The sequence below is a fragment of the Phragmites australis genome, chromosome 12 (assembly GCF_958298935.1).
Source record: "Phragmites australis chromosome 12, lpPhrAust1.1, whole genome shotgun sequence".
In the NCBI taxonomy this organism is placed as follows: Eukaryota; Viridiplantae; Streptophyta; class Magnoliopsida; order Poales; family Poaceae; genus Phragmites; species Phragmites australis.
The window spans coordinates 286,196-303,013 of NC_084932.1; the positions used below are offsets into that span (position 1 = coordinate 286,196).

General features: G+C 43.2%; 2 protein-coding genes and 1 pseudogene across 2 annotated transcripts; 1 reads left to right on the forward strand and 2 right to left on the reverse strand.

The window, feature by feature from the left end:
* Positions 1-3,993: 3,993 nt before the first annotated feature.
* LOC133886722 (protein TONNEAU 1a-like) lies at positions 3,994-7,355 on the forward strand. The gene is made up of 8 exons (XM_062326516.1): positions 3,994-4,245; positions 5,040-5,172; positions 5,619-5,707; positions 5,796-5,918; positions 6,568-6,698; positions 6,798-6,823; positions 6,910-7,066; positions 7,152-7,355. The coding sequence occupies exons 1-8, from the start codon at positions 4,159-4,161 to the stop codon at positions 7,174-7,176; spliced, it is 771 nt and encodes a 256-aa protein (XP_062182500.1). The 5' UTR covers positions 3,994-4,158; the 3' UTR covers positions 7,177-7,355.
* A 270-nt stretch (positions 7,356-7,625) lies between these two features.
* LOC133887217 (WRKY transcription factor 44-like) lies at positions 7,626-15,103 on the reverse strand (annotated as a pseudogene).
* On the reverse strand, positions 13,950-15,916 carry LOC133886723 (NEDD8-specific protease 1-like). Its single transcript, XM_062326517.1, has 2 exons — positions 15,077-15,916; positions 13,950-14,090 (listed from the first exon to the last, which is right to left on the reverse strand). Exon 1 carries the CDS (start codon positions 15,832-15,834, stop codon positions 15,109-15,111), a length of 726 nt encoding a protein of 241 aa, XP_062182501.1. The 5' UTR covers positions 15,835-15,916; the 3' UTR covers positions 13,950-14,090; positions 15,077-15,108.
* Between the last annotated feature and the right edge of the window lie 902 nt (positions 15,917-16,818).

The window sequence follows — 16,818 nt, forward strand, 5'->3', positions numbered from 1 at the left end:
TGGCGAAACTCGTCTACTGCTACGATAAATATGTGTACCGCCTTTGGTGGGATTATAAACAAAGTACTCTAAAAATAAAACATCATGTCAGCCAATACTATTAAACCAATTTAAATTATATATTGGTGAGAAACAACTTCAAATATTATTTAATAAATTCACAAAGGGGCTTGGCGTGACGCTTTGTGCTGCCACGCCAAAGGAACCCCATTTGCAGGGGCTCACTGGGAGTGAGGGAAGGGCCGACGTGATACCATATTGGGGTACTTGGTATAACTAACATCGCAGCCATGCCAGCCCCTATCTATTTGCAGGGGCTCACTTGGAGCCGGGGATAGAGGGCCGGCGTGACAACATGTTGGGTCACGCCAAGGGTCTTGGTGTGATGAACCGATGATAGGTTTGTCACGCCGGATGATCTAGTGCAAACACAACTGAGGGCCGGAGATCACATCGAACAAAAGTCCAGGAGGATGGGGAATTTGCCGATTTCAGAAGAGATCGCTGGAAGGTATGGTAACAAACTGATAAACACGCTATTTAGAAATTATATGTAGCAGTTACGGACAAGTCATACCTCATTGTTGTCGACCATGAGGTGAGCGCAGTGGTCCCTGTCATAGTACGTTTCAAGGAGCGGGTACTCAGGGTGTGACATCACCCTGAAATATGAAATGTCACATAGTCGTTAGATAATGATAAAAAAACAACATTGTCGTAATACATTTAAATTTTCGACATGGAACAAAATAAAATATTTAATAGTTCACCTCTACCAAATTGCCATTTACTGCCCCCTTCTAGAATTCTCCTATTTCTATGAATTGCATGATTCTCCTTGTGTTGTTCCATCTTGTGGCCAAACCGGTAGCATATGGAGCAACATATTTTAATAGACGCCTCATCAAAGTAACCAGCTCCGTACATGTCATCACTGTAACTATTATTGGAATCATCCATCTCGTTCCAGAGTTGTTTTCTCTTCTTTCTCCCTGGTTTTTGTTTCAGTAGATCACAGTCTAGGACATATTCATCACCACTGTACTCTGGCCATTGCGAAGGATCAAGTGTAGGCTCGAAGGTGGACTCCTAAGTCTTCAAAGTCATTCTTTTATAATACACTAGGGACAAGTAGTCGCGTGATTTGTGGTCTACTTTTCTCATTTGGTATGCTGTGATGACATGAGAGCACAGGATTTCTGCACGTGCACTCAACTGTAGTTAAGTTGACTCTACAGATCCTGCCGCCAGAGCTCTCACCCCCTACACTAGTCCGAAATGTTGATGTAATGCTATAGACATAACTCCTTGGATCAAAGTCCGAAATGTTGATGTAATGCTATAGACATAACTCCTTGGATCAAAGAGCTATGCATCTTGGGTAGCAGATATTTTTCCCTGCTTCGTTGAGGCGCTTAGTGATAGCTTTTCCCCACACCTCACCAGCATCAAGTCCACTGCATGCTTTCTTCCACCGATCGACAAAATAAAAGTTGTATTTGTGGAAGGTGTACTCCATAATGGCAGACACAGGTATTGAACGGATGCCTTTAAGGACGTTTTTGAATACCTCCGAGATATTTGTGGTTATTGTTCCATACCTATAGCCACCCTCATCATACACTAGCGCTCATTTGCACTTATTAGCCATTTTGCCCTTCAACCACTCTGTCGTAGGCTCGTTCAAAACCTTCTTCAATTCAGCAAGCCTTTTGTTGCACTGTTTCTCCTCTTTAACTTTGCAAAGTATCTTCAGTTCCTTAATTACCTTCTTGCTTTTCTGTCTTCTCCAAATGTTTGCAGAAAAATGACACATGCACCACCGGTACACAAGAGGAGGGTAACCCTCCATTTGTTCTCTACCTGCATTAAGGAGACCCTGGTGTCGATCTGATATCATACAGACTTTGCATGTTGCTCCAATTATGTGATGGCGAACCAAGTACAAGAATCAAGACTAACCGTTGTTCCTCTCACCCATTGTCAACGTAAATGCTAGAGGGGGGGGGGCAACTGATCCTCCGCATCAATGCCAATAACAATCATCAGTGCACTCTTGACGTAAATGCTAAAGGGGGGGGGGGCAACTGATCCTCCGCATCAATGCCAATAAAAATTATCAGTGCACTCTTGTACTTTTTCAACAAAAAAGTTGCGTCGACGCTAATCATGGACCTACAATGTTTGAAGGCCTCCACGCATTGAGTGAAGCACCAAAACACACACTGCATGATGGGCTTCATGACATCACTATCGCTGCCCATCATACAACCAATGAAATGAACCATTTAGTCCCGGGGTTGAAATGTGAAATTGCATCTAAGATCCTACAGACCCTCGTGCATGCCTCCTTCCAATCTCCCTATAGTAATCATCGCATGTTGCTTCGCCCTCCATGCCTTGCTATACAACACTCTGTAATTGATAAACCCAATTATGGACTCAATTAGAGAGGCTACAGTCGTGTCCGAGTCTGCCCAAATGATGGGGACAATGCGCCGACCAAGATACCTAGCCGTGCACTGGGAATGCACTTGTTCTGGCACATGTTCTACTTCTTTTACCTCATCACCTTCATCTTCGGCCTCATTGTCCGACGAAAAGATTAGAATTTCCTCAACGTTTGCTTGTGCCTCCTCATCCTAAAAAATCATCGTCGAAGTCGTTCCTTACTACAGCCAAATCAAAGTTATTGGAATCATCGGCAGCTATCTCCTGCACAGAGGCATGAGGTTCTTCCGGAACCATAACATCGGCAAGTTCGAATACACCAGACACCTCTGTGACAATGGCGGTAACTTCCTGAGTCAAATGCTTAGCAAGCTCTATTTTCTAACTAATACAACCCAACACATCTTGAACCGATGGCATCGAGCTTCCCCCCATAGCCACATCAACTACAACCTCCGTGCAACAAACTTGAGAACCATTCACACAATCCTTGTACAACTTCAAATCATTCTCCAACGCCAACTCCATGACAACATAATGAGCTCTCCACCCCGATCGGCATTAAATCTTTCAAGTACGGTTACATCACATGCATCCACATCAACATTCATAATTGACGTAACCCGAACAATAATTTCATCAAAGCAAGGCGGGTTCCCAAATTTCAACACTTACTCCCTCATCTTATCAAACTCCCAATTTGCATTAACTGTGCCACCACAAAACATTTCACATATACTTTCCAAATTATTCATATACGTAAAAAAATTTCACCCCTTATAGCCCTAAACATATAACATTTCAATCCCTACACCTATCTATTTTGTCACAACAATCCATACACCATGTCAAAACGTAGTGTTATACAACAACATGCTTCCATCATACACATTTAGAATAACCATATATAATTTCATTTCCTACTCCAAATATATTGCATGCAATAAAATCTACATGTTACACATGCGTAATAATATATCTATAGCACGATATTTGACCTTCGATATACTCCGAAACGTACTAATTTCATAGATCATTAACTCCAAATTTCTAAACCCTAACCACTATTTAACTACAAATGTAAATCAAAATAAACGAAGAAAGTTGGAGAGAATAGAGGAATTACCTTTCTAGGGCAGTTCCCCATGAAATCCTCTTCGATTTGAACCCAAAAACGATAAATTTGGTGAAGGAATGAGGTGGGGGAGAGAGGCGGCGGGCTATTGCTCAGGCTCGAGGAAGAAGAAAGGGAAAAGAAGAGGAGGACGGGTGGCACGGCGTTCTATATGCTCCTAAGTCGCACCAAAGAAGTTGGCGCGATAGGCATCCACGTCAAACTCTCTAACGCGACTCAAATGTGCCATGTCGGCCTCACATGTAAATGTGTTGGTACGGATACTAGCGTAATCATCTTAGCCACACCAAATTTATTAGCATGAGTCACGTTATTTGCTTTGACGTGACAAAAAATTAGTTCTAAAAAATGTAATGTCTCACCTATTGTTATTAAAATATTAGTTAAAAAAAGTTAAAATTAAAACAAATTCACTTGTCTTCGTCTTCGATCTCTCTCTCCACCGGAACGAAGCCGCCTGCACTCGGAGTCTCGGACCACAGCGCAGCTTTTCAGAAGCTTCGAGAAGGGCGATTCTTTCAGGGGAGCAAGTGCAAGGGGATTGCTTTCAGGGAACAAAGGGCAGTGCAGAGATGGACGACTACGCGCGGGAGATGATGGAGCTCAAGACGCTCGTCACCCGCACCCTAGAGAAGAAGGGTGTCCTCGCCAAGATTAGGGTTCGTCCAGTCCTTCCCCGCCTCACTTCTCTTGATCCACTCACTAGGATAGGGTTTCCTTCCCAACAGTTGCCCCGCCCTGCGGATCTAGCTTCCCCTCCCGTCTGCTTTTGGGGATCTGGACGTCCGGCTACGCGATTTCCTTCACAAACTTGCAAATTAGTATTTTTTTTGCAACCTAAACGTGTGAACAATCCCCCCCCCCCCCCCCAAAAGCCAGATTCGGTCCTGAGGCAGGGGCCTATTCCGTTAGATTCACTCCATTTCAAATTGTAATGAGCGCATTTTGAGCGTCTTGGTGTTGTTGATTCTTATTTAGGATATGAGAATGCTCACTCCTTGCTGAAGAAAAATTTCACCTTGCATAATTTTGTTGGTCTAGTTGCAATTGCAGTATGAATTGGTGTGCGCATTGTTGGCACACTTGCTAGGAATAAATATGTCATGTTGCTAGGAAAAGTTTTTGTTTTGTGTGGCGATTAGTGCGTCTACATTACTTGATGGTGGTTTTCATCCCAATGGTATGATCTGAGCGAATCTTTGTTTGGACTGTAAGCAAAAAATTGTTTCTCTAGTTTCTTTGAAAGAATGCTCCTTTGGCTATCTTGCGAATACCTCAGTGACTTGGTGTTTATTCAGTTAAATCTATGTCAAACTTAGAGAAATTTAATTATTGATGAAAGAAGTGGGTTTATATCTTTTAGTTCTTCCTTATCTGTTGAAGCCAGGTTATGCTCAATCAAATCTACATAATATCATTAGTTTTCTCATGATGTGTCTCACTGCATGACTAGGCTGAGCTGAGAGCAAGTGTGTTTGAGGCCATAGAGGAGGAGGATCGTGTGGTAGAGAATGACGATGGTGGAAATCCAGCTTTGCTTGGTAGCTGCAATGACAGAGCTAAGCAATTGCATGCTTCACCTTCAGGTTTGCACTTTTAATGTGGTAGTCAATTAATCATTTCAAATATCTCTGTTAATCAGAACTTGTTTCGGGTGATGCTACATATATGCGTCTTTCTGTCTGATATATAAACCTATGTAGAAACTTTTTATGCTACTTTTCTTGAAATATTCCTGAAGTATTGAAGGTTGCTCATCTGTTGCATGATAATTTTTACGCTGCTAGAAATTTTGGCATATTCTAATTTTTTAGCTTGCAATACTATTCCTGAAAGATATTTCTTTGTTCCACCTAGTCGATGACTAGTGTGAATCTTTGTCTTCGTATGCTTCTGCACTGATGTTAGTTAAAAAAACAATTATACAGATATCTTGTATGCTTTAATGTGTCCATGCTAATTTTAGCCATGTGTTTTGCAAGCTGCACGTAACATCAAATGGTTTACAGTCTAGAATTTCTGTTGCTTGCAGGTAGGTTATTAACAGCACTTGTATGTGAATACTTGGAGTGGGCCCAGCTAAGTCATACAATGAAAGTTTACTTGCCAGAATGTAATCTGGTAACCATTCCTTATATTTGGTGTATCTTATTTGTGCATTTGTAAAATCAACATCCACTAATTTGTGTCTGTTGCATTTGCAAATCAGCCCAAGGATTTTTGGAAGAATGAACTGAAGGATTTTTCTAACAAAAGTGGAGCTGAAGGGAGCAGGAGTGCTGAAAGTGGTCCCATGCTTTTAGATGTTCTCGAAGGATATCTGAAATATGAGGTTTATCTCTTGTGAACTCAGAAAGATAATCTTTAATATAGATGAATATGGAGTTGATGAACGGCCACTTCTTTATTTTTGTTGTTATCTGGAGTAGTGAAGCTGACAGAAAGTGCATGAATTGTGACCATTATGATACTCAGCAAGCCATAAAAGAAATTGGGTGTGGTTATTCTGTATCTTCAGCATAAGAAGATAAATATCACCAAAATCAAGAACATCTTCTCTATTTAATCAGTCAGTTGTCTTACAGTGCAATGGCTGCAATGGCATTCATATCAGTTATTTACAGTGCACTATCGCTACTCATCTCTGTTCACATGTGATTTGTCAAACCTCAACATATTTATATAAAGATCTGTAGTCAAGGTCTACTTTTGATGGGCATGTCGTGCTTGGGGTGTGAGCCATGTGCAATGTTGCTTTCTGCGTATGAACATCAATTCATTGCAGCTAACCAATTTAATATTTTCACGCTGGCTTTTACTGTTCTTGAGCACATATGGTAGCTTTGCACTCTTTTGTTAATAAGGTTTCTGTAATTAGCCTCCAAATATAGTCAACAAACTATTGTCTCCTTACATTGAGCTTAAAAAAATGTATGTTTCCATTGCGTAGTTTGGTTCTCTAAATTTGTTCTGTTGATCAGAATTTGTCTCAAACAAGGATGGGTGGTAGGAGAATGATCTCTTCTGAGTCTGATCCAGCACTAAATGCTGAACATCGGAACATGAGGAGGCCACCATCATCTTCAGTTGGGAGTCTGCCTCCTATGGGAAGGTAACCGTGATGCCAGATTGTTCTGCCACTGTAATTATGCGCCAGTTATTTGATTTTGCTATCAAATGTGAGGGTAACATTTTACTTTGAATTTGCCAGGCCAATCTCATCATCTCAGACATCAGGTGCCTGCTGTGACATGTAATCCTTTCGGTTTGTCATATGTAGTTGTGTTGTTCTAAATTCTGAATCAAGGTCTTCCTACGTTCAGACCGAAGAGGGGGATCGTCAGCTTCAAATATGAGGAAAGATGAGTACAACTGGAGATATGATGCCGATGATATATCTGAAGAGGTACTCCGGGCATCAACTGCTCTAGAAAACATCCAACTAGATCGGAAATCTCGCAATCTGCCAACGTCCTGGAGGTGGGATTGATTGGTCCTTATAATGTCTGTGATATCGCTTTTGGTCCTGAACGCTGTGTAAATTGTGTATGGTGTACTTTTGCAGGCATTCAGGAGATGGTGCCGAGTAACAACGAGGTGACGGTGCGGCTGAGTTGGTTGTAGGCTTGGTTCATTGACCTTGTATTCTTTGTACCATTTGCAGTGCTACGATGTCACGCGAGTGGTATTAGAGATGCTAGATTATGCATGGTTTGTAACAAACAAATATTGCTGTTTAAGGCCAGGGTATTCGATTTCATAAGATTGACATGACAACCTCTTCATTTTCTTGAGTATAAAATAGCTTCTTGTTGTAGAGAAGATTCCCGACGAACAATTCTACATCACAAACGTATAGGAACACCATTCTTCCACTCTTGACGACTCTAATCAGTTTCTTCCCTCTGATGAAACACAACCCCTATACATACATACCAGAACTCGGAGGAATGCTGTGATTGTGCCTTTCCTCGGGTTTGGTCATTGATGATGATGACCTCCCCAACGACAACGAATCTCGGTGCACTGCATCTCTAGTATCTCCTGCACACCACACCACCCACAGGTCAGGTATCTATTAGTTAGCATGCATCTACTTCTTCAGTTAAAAAAAGAGCACGCACTTGTCCAAAACACAAATCCAGCTAACCACCAATTCAATTAATAAGGTTAAGCTTTGCTCTACGCTTCAGAATTATTAATTCGCATTGAGCTGATATTATAACACCGACTCATGTCTAAATTTATACATTAATTGTTTCAGCCCTACCAAGTGCCATCTGGGTGATGTGTGCAGTTCCAACTGCTCAATTGAAAAACTCGAGCCAAAAAGGATCTACAATGCTACCTAAATATTTTCTTCTCCCGGGAAACCGAAAAGGGATATGACACCTCCGGATAATAGGGGTTAGCAATTAATGTACTGCATAAAGTTGTGGAGATGGTTGAATCCAAAAGTAGCAATTAGGCTCAGGGTTTCAGACGCACAAACTTTTCCCTGACCATTATGGCACACTAGCAAGTCTGCAGAGAAATATTTTACTACCTTGGAAACGAATTTCCCTTCACAACCTTCTGACCATACTTGCGCCAACGGAATGCATGCCCGGATAACTCGCAGTCTGTTGAAGCAAGAGTAGGCTCATACTCAATATAAGCTGTCAGGCTTAGGCCTGGCAACGGGTCGGGTCGGGTCGGGGCCCCGCGGGTTTTAGACCCGGCGGGTGCGGGGGCGGGTGCGAAAGTGTACCCGCGGGGGTCGCGGGTCGGGTCCCCGCAGCGGGTCGGGTCGGGTTCGGGGAGACAAGTTCACCCGTGGGGTATTCACGGGGGCCCGCACCCCGCAGCCGCCAGGCAGCCCGCACTCCCGCAGCGCTCAGCTCAGTAGCCCACGAAGGCACCACTCGTAACCCTAGCCGGCCCGTTCGCCCGTGACCCCATCCGGCCATCCGTTCCGTCCGCATTGCAGTTGCAGCACAGCAGCAAGCCAGCAATTCCCCAATCCGCAATCCCCAGCCGCCACTGCTAGAGTCCAGACCGCCGCCCGCCGGCGCCGCAGCCCCCAGGCGCCCGCACCTCCATGCCGTCCTGACTCCTGCCCGGCTGCGCCTGCCCCTGCCCGTAGCCCGTCCCGCCGAGCCGTCCGCCCGTCCCGCCGAGCCGTCCGCCCGTCCGCGCTAGCTGCCGCCAGCCACCAGGATCCCGCCGGCCGCCGGAGCTCGACCAGTCGACCTGCAGCGGGCCAGCGGTGGTGGTGTGCTGCCTGCCTCGGGCTGGTTCGGATCCAATAGCTGGGAGACGGCGGCCGCCCGTGCAGCGTCCTTTTCCTCTCCCTCCCGCGTGACCGCGTCCTGGCCTCTTCGTCCGTTCGTCGCCTCCTCTGCCCTCACCGCCCGAGTGCCTGCGGCCTGCTTGCCTCTGCATTCTCTCAAGTTCCCGAGTGCCTTCGCCTGACTGAGGTAGTGAGGTTCGACTTCTCTCAAGTTTGCCATACCAGTTCCAGTTGCCTTTTTATCTTCTTGCAGTGCCAGTGAGAGAGAGGACTAAGGCTACAAAAGTACAAAGCGAGAATTTCAAATAGAAACCGACGGTCTGATCTGAGAAAGATATTATTTTGTATATGGTTACATGTTGTGTAGCGATATTATTTTGTATATGGTTACATGTTGTGTAGCGATGTAGATGACTAGATGTTATAGATGACTATACAACATTTGATATCCTGAAATTTCTTGCACATAAAGTCATAAATTGTATAATCCAGTGATCTGTTACCTCCTTGTGCATTGATAGAAGTTGTACAAATTGTCATAGTGCTGTTATGCTGTAATTTATTGTTCAGGTATTTGCAAAATTGGGGATGAATGGATGTCATCTTAGTTCTGTAGCATGTACCAGTACATTCTGATATCTTATCTCTAGGTTACACTTGTGCTTGAAAGATAATATTTGATTGATGATAGAAAGAGTAAATATGATAATTCATTACTATTCATATTGCGTACGTTGGTTCTCAGTGACCTGTTAGTTGTCATGGTCTTTGATCAGCTTATATATTTTTTCCAGGTATGCAGAACATGTCAAATCCTAGTACTAGTGGATCTTGTGCTGGTGGGGCAACTGGTGGTCATGCTGTTGCACAACCATCTAGCTCAGCAGCACAATTGGAATCTCAAGGTACTCGTACTGATGATGTGTTTGAGGTAGAGGATGATGTTACTGTTGGTAGTAAGAGGAAACTAAAATCTTTTGTCTGGCAAGAGTTTGATAGAATTAAAATAAATAATGCATGGAAAGCTAAATGCACATGGTGTAAGAAACTTCTAGGAGGAGAGACAAGAAATGGTACCAAACACTTGCATGGGCACCTTGAGATTTGTCCAGATCGAGCAGTTAGAAAGGGCTTAAAACAGTCTAGTCTTAAGTTAACAACAAACCCACAAGACGGGACAATTACCTTAGAGAAACATGTGTTTGATCAAGATGTGGCTAGGAAAGAACTTGCACTTATGATATGTATCCATGAGTACCCTCTATCTATTGTGGACCATGTTGGCTTTAGAAAGTTTTGTGGTGCATTGCAACCTGCATTCAAAGTGGTGTCTAGAAACACAATTAGGAAGGACATACTGGATATGTATGAAGTGCAAAAGCATTCTATGGTCAAGTACTTTCATCAATGTCAATCTCGTGTTGCCATCACCACGGACATGTGGACAGCAAATCATCAAAGGAAAGGCTACATGGCAGTGACAGCACATCACCTTGATGATGAGTGGAGGTTGAAAAGTTTCATTGTGAGGTAATATTGATTTTGTTCTTTCTTCTCTATATTGGTTCAATTTTATGTTACAGCCCCTCATTCACTACTAAAGTTTCCTATGTTGTAATGTGTAGGTTCATTTATGTTCCAGCCCCTCATACTGCCGAAGTAATAACTGATGTTCTTCATGAAGTTATTATGGATTGGAACATTGAGAGGAAACTGTCTACTATAACCCTTGATAATTGCAGCACCAACGATAATCTCATAGAGAGAATGACAGATAAGTTGCCACTTTCCACTTGTATGTTGCAGGGTAAATTGATACATATGCGTTGTGCTGCACACATATTAAATCTAATTGTGAAAGATGGAATGTCTGTCTTGGAGAAGGGGATTGAAAGGGTTCGAGATAGTGTTGGATTTTGGACAGCCACACCTAAAAGGCATGAGAGGTTTCAAAAAATGACTTCCCAAATGAACATTTCATATGAAAAAAGAATTGCTCTTGATTGTAAAACTAGATGGAATTCAACTTATCTAATGCTTAGCACTGCAATATGGTACCAAGAGGTCTTTGAACGCCTTGCTCAACGTGATAAATTGTTTACTCCTTGTTCTCCAACTAAAGATGATTGGAATTTTGCTAAAGAACTTTGTGATAGATTGAAGATGTTCTATGATGTTACTGAGTTATTGTCAGGCACCAGATATGTAACGGCAAATCTTTTCTTTCCCAAAATATGCAATATTTATTTGGCTATTAGGAAATGGCAAGCTAGCAGCAACTCTAAGGTAGAAGAAATGGCAAAGTTGATGAAAGAGAAATTTAATAAATATTGGTCAGATGTTCATGGTTTGATGGTTGTTGCTGCTGTCCTAGATCCTAGGTACAAACTGCAATTGTTGAATGCTCTTTTTCTCAAAATTAATGGGACAGAAAGTGCAGCTAGGGAACACGTTGAAAAGGTTAGAGACTTGTTATACAGCTTGGTGTTGCAATACCAAGATACCATGGAGGGTATTGCAACAACAGATGGTTCCGATACTAGAGCTAGTGTTGTTGCTCAGACCAAAGATGATGATGACTGGATTGACACATTCGATGAATACATAGCAAAGCAACCAGCTGCGACGTCTTCTTATGTGCGTACAGAGCTGGATTTGTACTTGGAGGAGCCACTGCTACCTAGAACACAAGATTTGGATATCATACACTGGTGGCAATATGCAGGGCTCAAATATCCTACTTTGCGAAAGATTGCTCGAGATGTTATGGCAATTCCCGTGACAACAGTAGCATCTGAGTCACTATTTAGTACCGGTGGGAGGATAATTAGTCCATCTCGAAGTAGTCTTGCTCCACAAATGGTAGAAGCACTTATGTGTATGCAAGCTTGGTCTCGAGCTGATATGTTAGGTAACAATACTTATGCATTTCTATATTTCAATACTTATGTGTAACTAACATGTGTATGCACTAACTTGTGAACATTGTGTTATTAGGGTATCAATCCACTTTTTCAGGCGCATTGAGGACTTGTCTTGAGGATGAAGAGGAAGAAATGGTAATATCATTCTATCATTTTTTTTTTAAATTGTTATCCTTATCTATCATTTAACATATGATTGTGCTAATGATGCTCTCTATATTTAGGAGGAACTTGATTCAGCTATTATTGATTGAACGAAGAATTAGAGGAAGAATTGAAGCTCTACAATTTGTTGTGGCTCCATACTTATCTTCATCTATTATTGTTAACTTTTATTTGATCACTGAGCAAGACGTGTTGTAATAACTAGTAATGTACTATTTATTTTGTTGTTGGCTTGTGTAGCTTGTTGCTTTGGCTACTTGCTTACTGTCAAGTGTCAAGTGTGAAAGTGGTATTTATGAATTGTCTTCAATAGTTCAATGTGTGGATATGTGAGGATAAAACCATGAGATGGTTTGCTATTATGTAAGGATGCTGATAAAACTATGTTTTGCACTTCTGTATGTTTGTTGTTTAGTTGTTTCTAAGTTCTATACTTTTGTACATGTTTGAATGCATGGTTCATGGTTGATTTCATTATTTGGTGCATCTGCTACTATTGCATGTTCGGGTCCCCGCGGGTGCCCACGGGTCCCCGTCGGGGTTCGGGTCCCCGTCGGGTTTCGGGTCCCCGCGGGGTTCGGGGTCGGGTTCAATTTTGCACCCGCAAAGTGGTTCGGGTTCGGGTCGGGTTTTTTAATTCGGGTTTCGGGTCGGGTTCGTTCTGGTTGCACCCGGCCCCGACCCGACCCGTTGCCAGGCCTAGTCAGGCTGCTTGCATTACTTGACTGCTTGTCCCTTGTGCTGAAACAGCAAGTATTGATGAGCTGTGAGACGTATATATGCATAAGTTATTTGGCATATGAAATATTCAATATCCACATCTGTGCAGATCTTCATTTTCCAACAGGATAGATAGCTTCTCTGTTAGTTTGCAGTTGTGGCACTACTGCCTCAACCTTGCAAATTATTATTGGATGAGGCTCTATGCTATGGGACAGCTAACCTCAAGTTGCAGAATTTTCTTCACGGGCTAGTTGGAAGACCAAAACCAAAGTTCAGGTTGCTGCGTATTAACATGGCCATGCTGTCTTGCACTCATGCTAATTAGTTCACACTTTCCAATAGATGATAATATGAGACATCAAACCCAGCAACATTAACATCACAGTATTACCACATCTGTCAAATCGGACCATTCTGTTTTAGCAATTAAAAAACAGCCTTTTCTGAATACTTTAGCCACCAAGTTCAAACTGCTAATTAGTAGTGTCGTGTCACAATTCTCTTAACTCAATAGATTTATCACGGTACTTTGCTGAAGAAAAAGAGAGAGAAAGGAAATGCCATGAATGGAAAGTTAAACACACTATACCTTTACTTTGTCAGCTCAGTGGCTTCTGAGAAGACTGTAATGAAACTGCGGTTAGCTCAGTGCATCATGCAAGGGTAATGCAAAGGAGCATTTATTCCATTTTTACCTCTTTCCTTCCCTAAATATTGATGATTATTTCGCCTAAAAAATATTAACAACAATTATGTGATAATAAATTGGCAACAACCACGTGGTCCTTACTCATTGCAGACTATCATATTAACAACACTGTAGTCTGCTATTTGCCATTCTATGCCACCACTTGCACATGCTCTGTAAAGCCCTAATAGTATGTTCTCAATAGCAGAATGTTAGCAACAAAAACGTACCTTTTCCTGTTCTCATTGAGCTCAATAATTTTTCCAAATTCGTCAAAGCAATTAGAACTGCCTCCAGATGCTGTAACAGCAGTACCATGAGCCCGGTTGTGTCCTCCTATCTGGCTTTCTACTCCTGCATCGTTAGTACCATGCACGTCCGCGACCACAACCTCTGTACTTGTCGATGGCAATGGCTTCCTGGGAGGATGAGGCTTGGGGTGGTTGTGCTCACCACTGTATACAATTTCAGCAATCTGTCCATCTACTGTTGTCTCCACCTTCCTCTTGACAGGGCAGCTTGGGTGAGTGCACTTGTAGTAGCTCCGTGGGAACTCGCTCCCTTTCACTTGCTTCTGCCCATACTTCCTCCAGTTGTAGCCATCATATTACAAACGGTTCTTCACGCTGCCCATGACTTCCTGACAGTGTGGCATGCTGTCAGATGGTCACAGGAGACGACCTATTCTACATCTACTTCCATCTCTTCAAGTGTGGTACCTGAACTAGCATCCTGCAACTTAAGTTTAGCACATTGTTGAAACATGATCATATGATGATATCCTGAATAAGTTCAAAATAATCTATCGGGTGACAGACAGATGCTTGAATTTGAAGTATCGCTTACAGAAAATTGTCAATTTTTTTTTGTCATTATCAGAAAACATGAAGTTCCTTTCTGAAGTCAGAAAAATATGAACTGAATTCCAATTCACATAGCACATTTGATACTAAACCAAACCAACAGAAATGCATAAACTACAGTTAAAGAACATAATGGATCCCAATTCAAAAAGATTTGAATTTATCTCGCCCACAGCCTGCATTTCCTGGTGAAACGACAGACTGCATTTTGTGGCGAAACGGTCAATGTGGACGGATGATAGACTAGACATGTCTTGCAACACGATATGCATACTCACTGAGTCACTGGAACACTTTAGTAAGAGACATGCAGCACATGTGATGTAGCTCAGAAATTCTGAAACTGCTGGGAAGAGAAGTTTCAGGAAACAACACCTGAATTGCTGTACCAACAAAACAGACTCTCTTGTCAACTCTCAAGTGGCATTCAAACAATAAACACACGCGCACACATGCATCTACAATCATCCAAAAACATACTAGAAGATAAATTCATCTTAGATAGTACTAGTGAATTAGTCAGTCATAAAGCATAAGCCCATGAACAGATGAACTCCAACACCAATCCATCCATACCCAACTAAGTAGCAAACATAAGCACCGTAGCAATGCATTGCAGCATTGATCATACACAAGAATTTAACAATTCACCGCACAGTTTGCTCAAAACTCTGCTTACTTAAGTGTGTTTTGCCAAAACTTCACTTACCCAAGTGTGTATGTTCTACATGTTCTTCTTCTTCCCAAACCAATCGTTCAAAAAGCAAAGCAAAGCAGAGCAGAGCAAGAAACCCCGTGATTAAGCTCAACAAGAGCTACAAAACTTGAGAAATCACTAACCAGCTAAGCTACTACCTCGCATCGATTGGATCTCACAGCCATCATCCTCAGTCAGTCAGTGTTTGTCTTGACTTGGCCTTGTTCTTGTCTTGGATGAGGCGAGTGATTAGTTGCAGCAGGTCGGTCCTCATGGCCTTGACGCTCTCAGCGTTCACCTCCCTCCTCACCGCCTCAAACCAATCGCAATCGCCGCTTCCTCCCCCTCCACGCCCGTTGGTCCACCAGGCGCAGATGGCCCTGGCGACCGCCATGACGTAGACGCCGCAGTCGTAGCCGTTGGGTTGCCTCGGGGTGGGCCCCTCGACGAGCGGGACCGTCCTCGAACTCGAAAGGAGCAGGGGGCGGAGCGCGTCGGCGAGGCGGCGCGCGACGGGGAGGTTGGGTGCGCCGCGGAGGCTGTCGTGGTGGACGAAGCGGGGACCGCAGGGGTTGGTGTTGTCGAGGACGAGGAGGGTCCAGTGGGAGCCGCCCTCGGGCAGGGAGACGTCGGGGTTGTCGTTGACGGGGAGCAGCACGAGGCGGCGGGAGGCCAGGCGAAGCGGGTCGGCGACGGAGGCGGGGTCAGGGAGGTTGGCGAGGAGGTAGGGGATGGAGGGCGGGAGCAGCAGGAGGTCGTCGACGGATGAGAGGTGGGCGAAGTAGAAGGCGATGATGCGGTCGTTGATGAATCGGGGCCCGCGGAGGATGGCGAGGTCGGAGCGTATGAGTACCACGTCACCGTGGCTCAGAACTCTCTCCTCCGATTCGCCGTACTCGTCGCCGGTGGAGGCCATCGCCGCCGGGGATTGCTTCGCTGCAGGGGCGGGTGTCTTTGCAAATTGAACCCTCTAGAAAACGTACAAATCTCGTGGAGGGGTGCGTTTGGTGGGGTCCACTAGTCGGTGGCATAGCACCCGGTGAATCGGTGGATGTCGCTTGGCGTGTTTGTGGGGTCCACTAGTCGGTCACACACTTTCTCTTGTGGTACACCAAAGCAACTTTGGACTACCGTGCATTTTCAGCAATCTTCATGTGGCCTGCTAAAAAATTCTGGTCCAAGCTATGGCGGCCAATCCCCCCATTGACAATAACAAGGTTACTACCTGGCCGAGTCTTAAAAAAACACATTTTAACATCCAGAGATCTAAAAGTTAGTGGTGTTAAATTTCTTTCTATGTTAATTATTTTTATGTACATAGATCTTTTTAAACAATAATATGATTAAGTCATGACTCCATTTTAGATATATTCGCTTCTTAAAAATTCACATGCTCATGATGTATATGAGTTTATGACTCACATATGCACATGTCACATTGCCGAATAAAAAGTTTAGATTATATATCAAATAGGACAATTAAAAATGTAGCAAAGAATTCTAAAAAAAATATTCATTTCAAGAATGTATTTTAAGTGGAAATATCAAATTTGGATTTATGGAGAACAAACGTAAATATCAAGTTACGTCTCCTGACTGTATCACATTATATACTAAGGTTGCAACAAATGAACATTAGTTCACCGTTGGATCGAAAACATTATGGATTGTTCTTAATCTCCAACCGAACACCTATAGTTCTACATGATCTCTTTCGTGCTTATCATATCATCTCCGCCTCCTCTATCTACAGGTTTCGTAACAACTGCCATTGTTATCAGCTCTGCTGGTAGAATTAAGCTCCGCCTCTCTTATCTACAGGCTTCATAACAACTGTCTCTGCTTGTAGAATCAAGCGATTCTAATCTAACAGATCTCACTTCAAAATAAGAATCGGTGC

Coding starts and splice junctions, on each gene's coding strand:
- LOC133886722 (XM_062326516.1), top strand. CDS start 4,159: ATGGACGACTACGCGCGGGAGATGATGGAGCTCAAGACGCTCGTCACC. Junction 5,173..5,618: donor ATTGCATGCTTCACCTTCAG/GTTTGCACTTTT, acceptor TGTTGCTTGCAG/GTAGGTTATTAACAGCACTT. Junction 5,708..5,795: donor ACTTGCCAGAATGTAATCTG/GTAACCATTCCT, acceptor TTTGCAAATCAG/CCCAAGGATTTTTGGAAGAA.
- LOC133886723 (XM_062326517.1), bottom strand. CDS start 15,834: ATGGCCTCCACCGGCGACGAGTACGGCGAATCGGAGGAGAGAGTTCTG.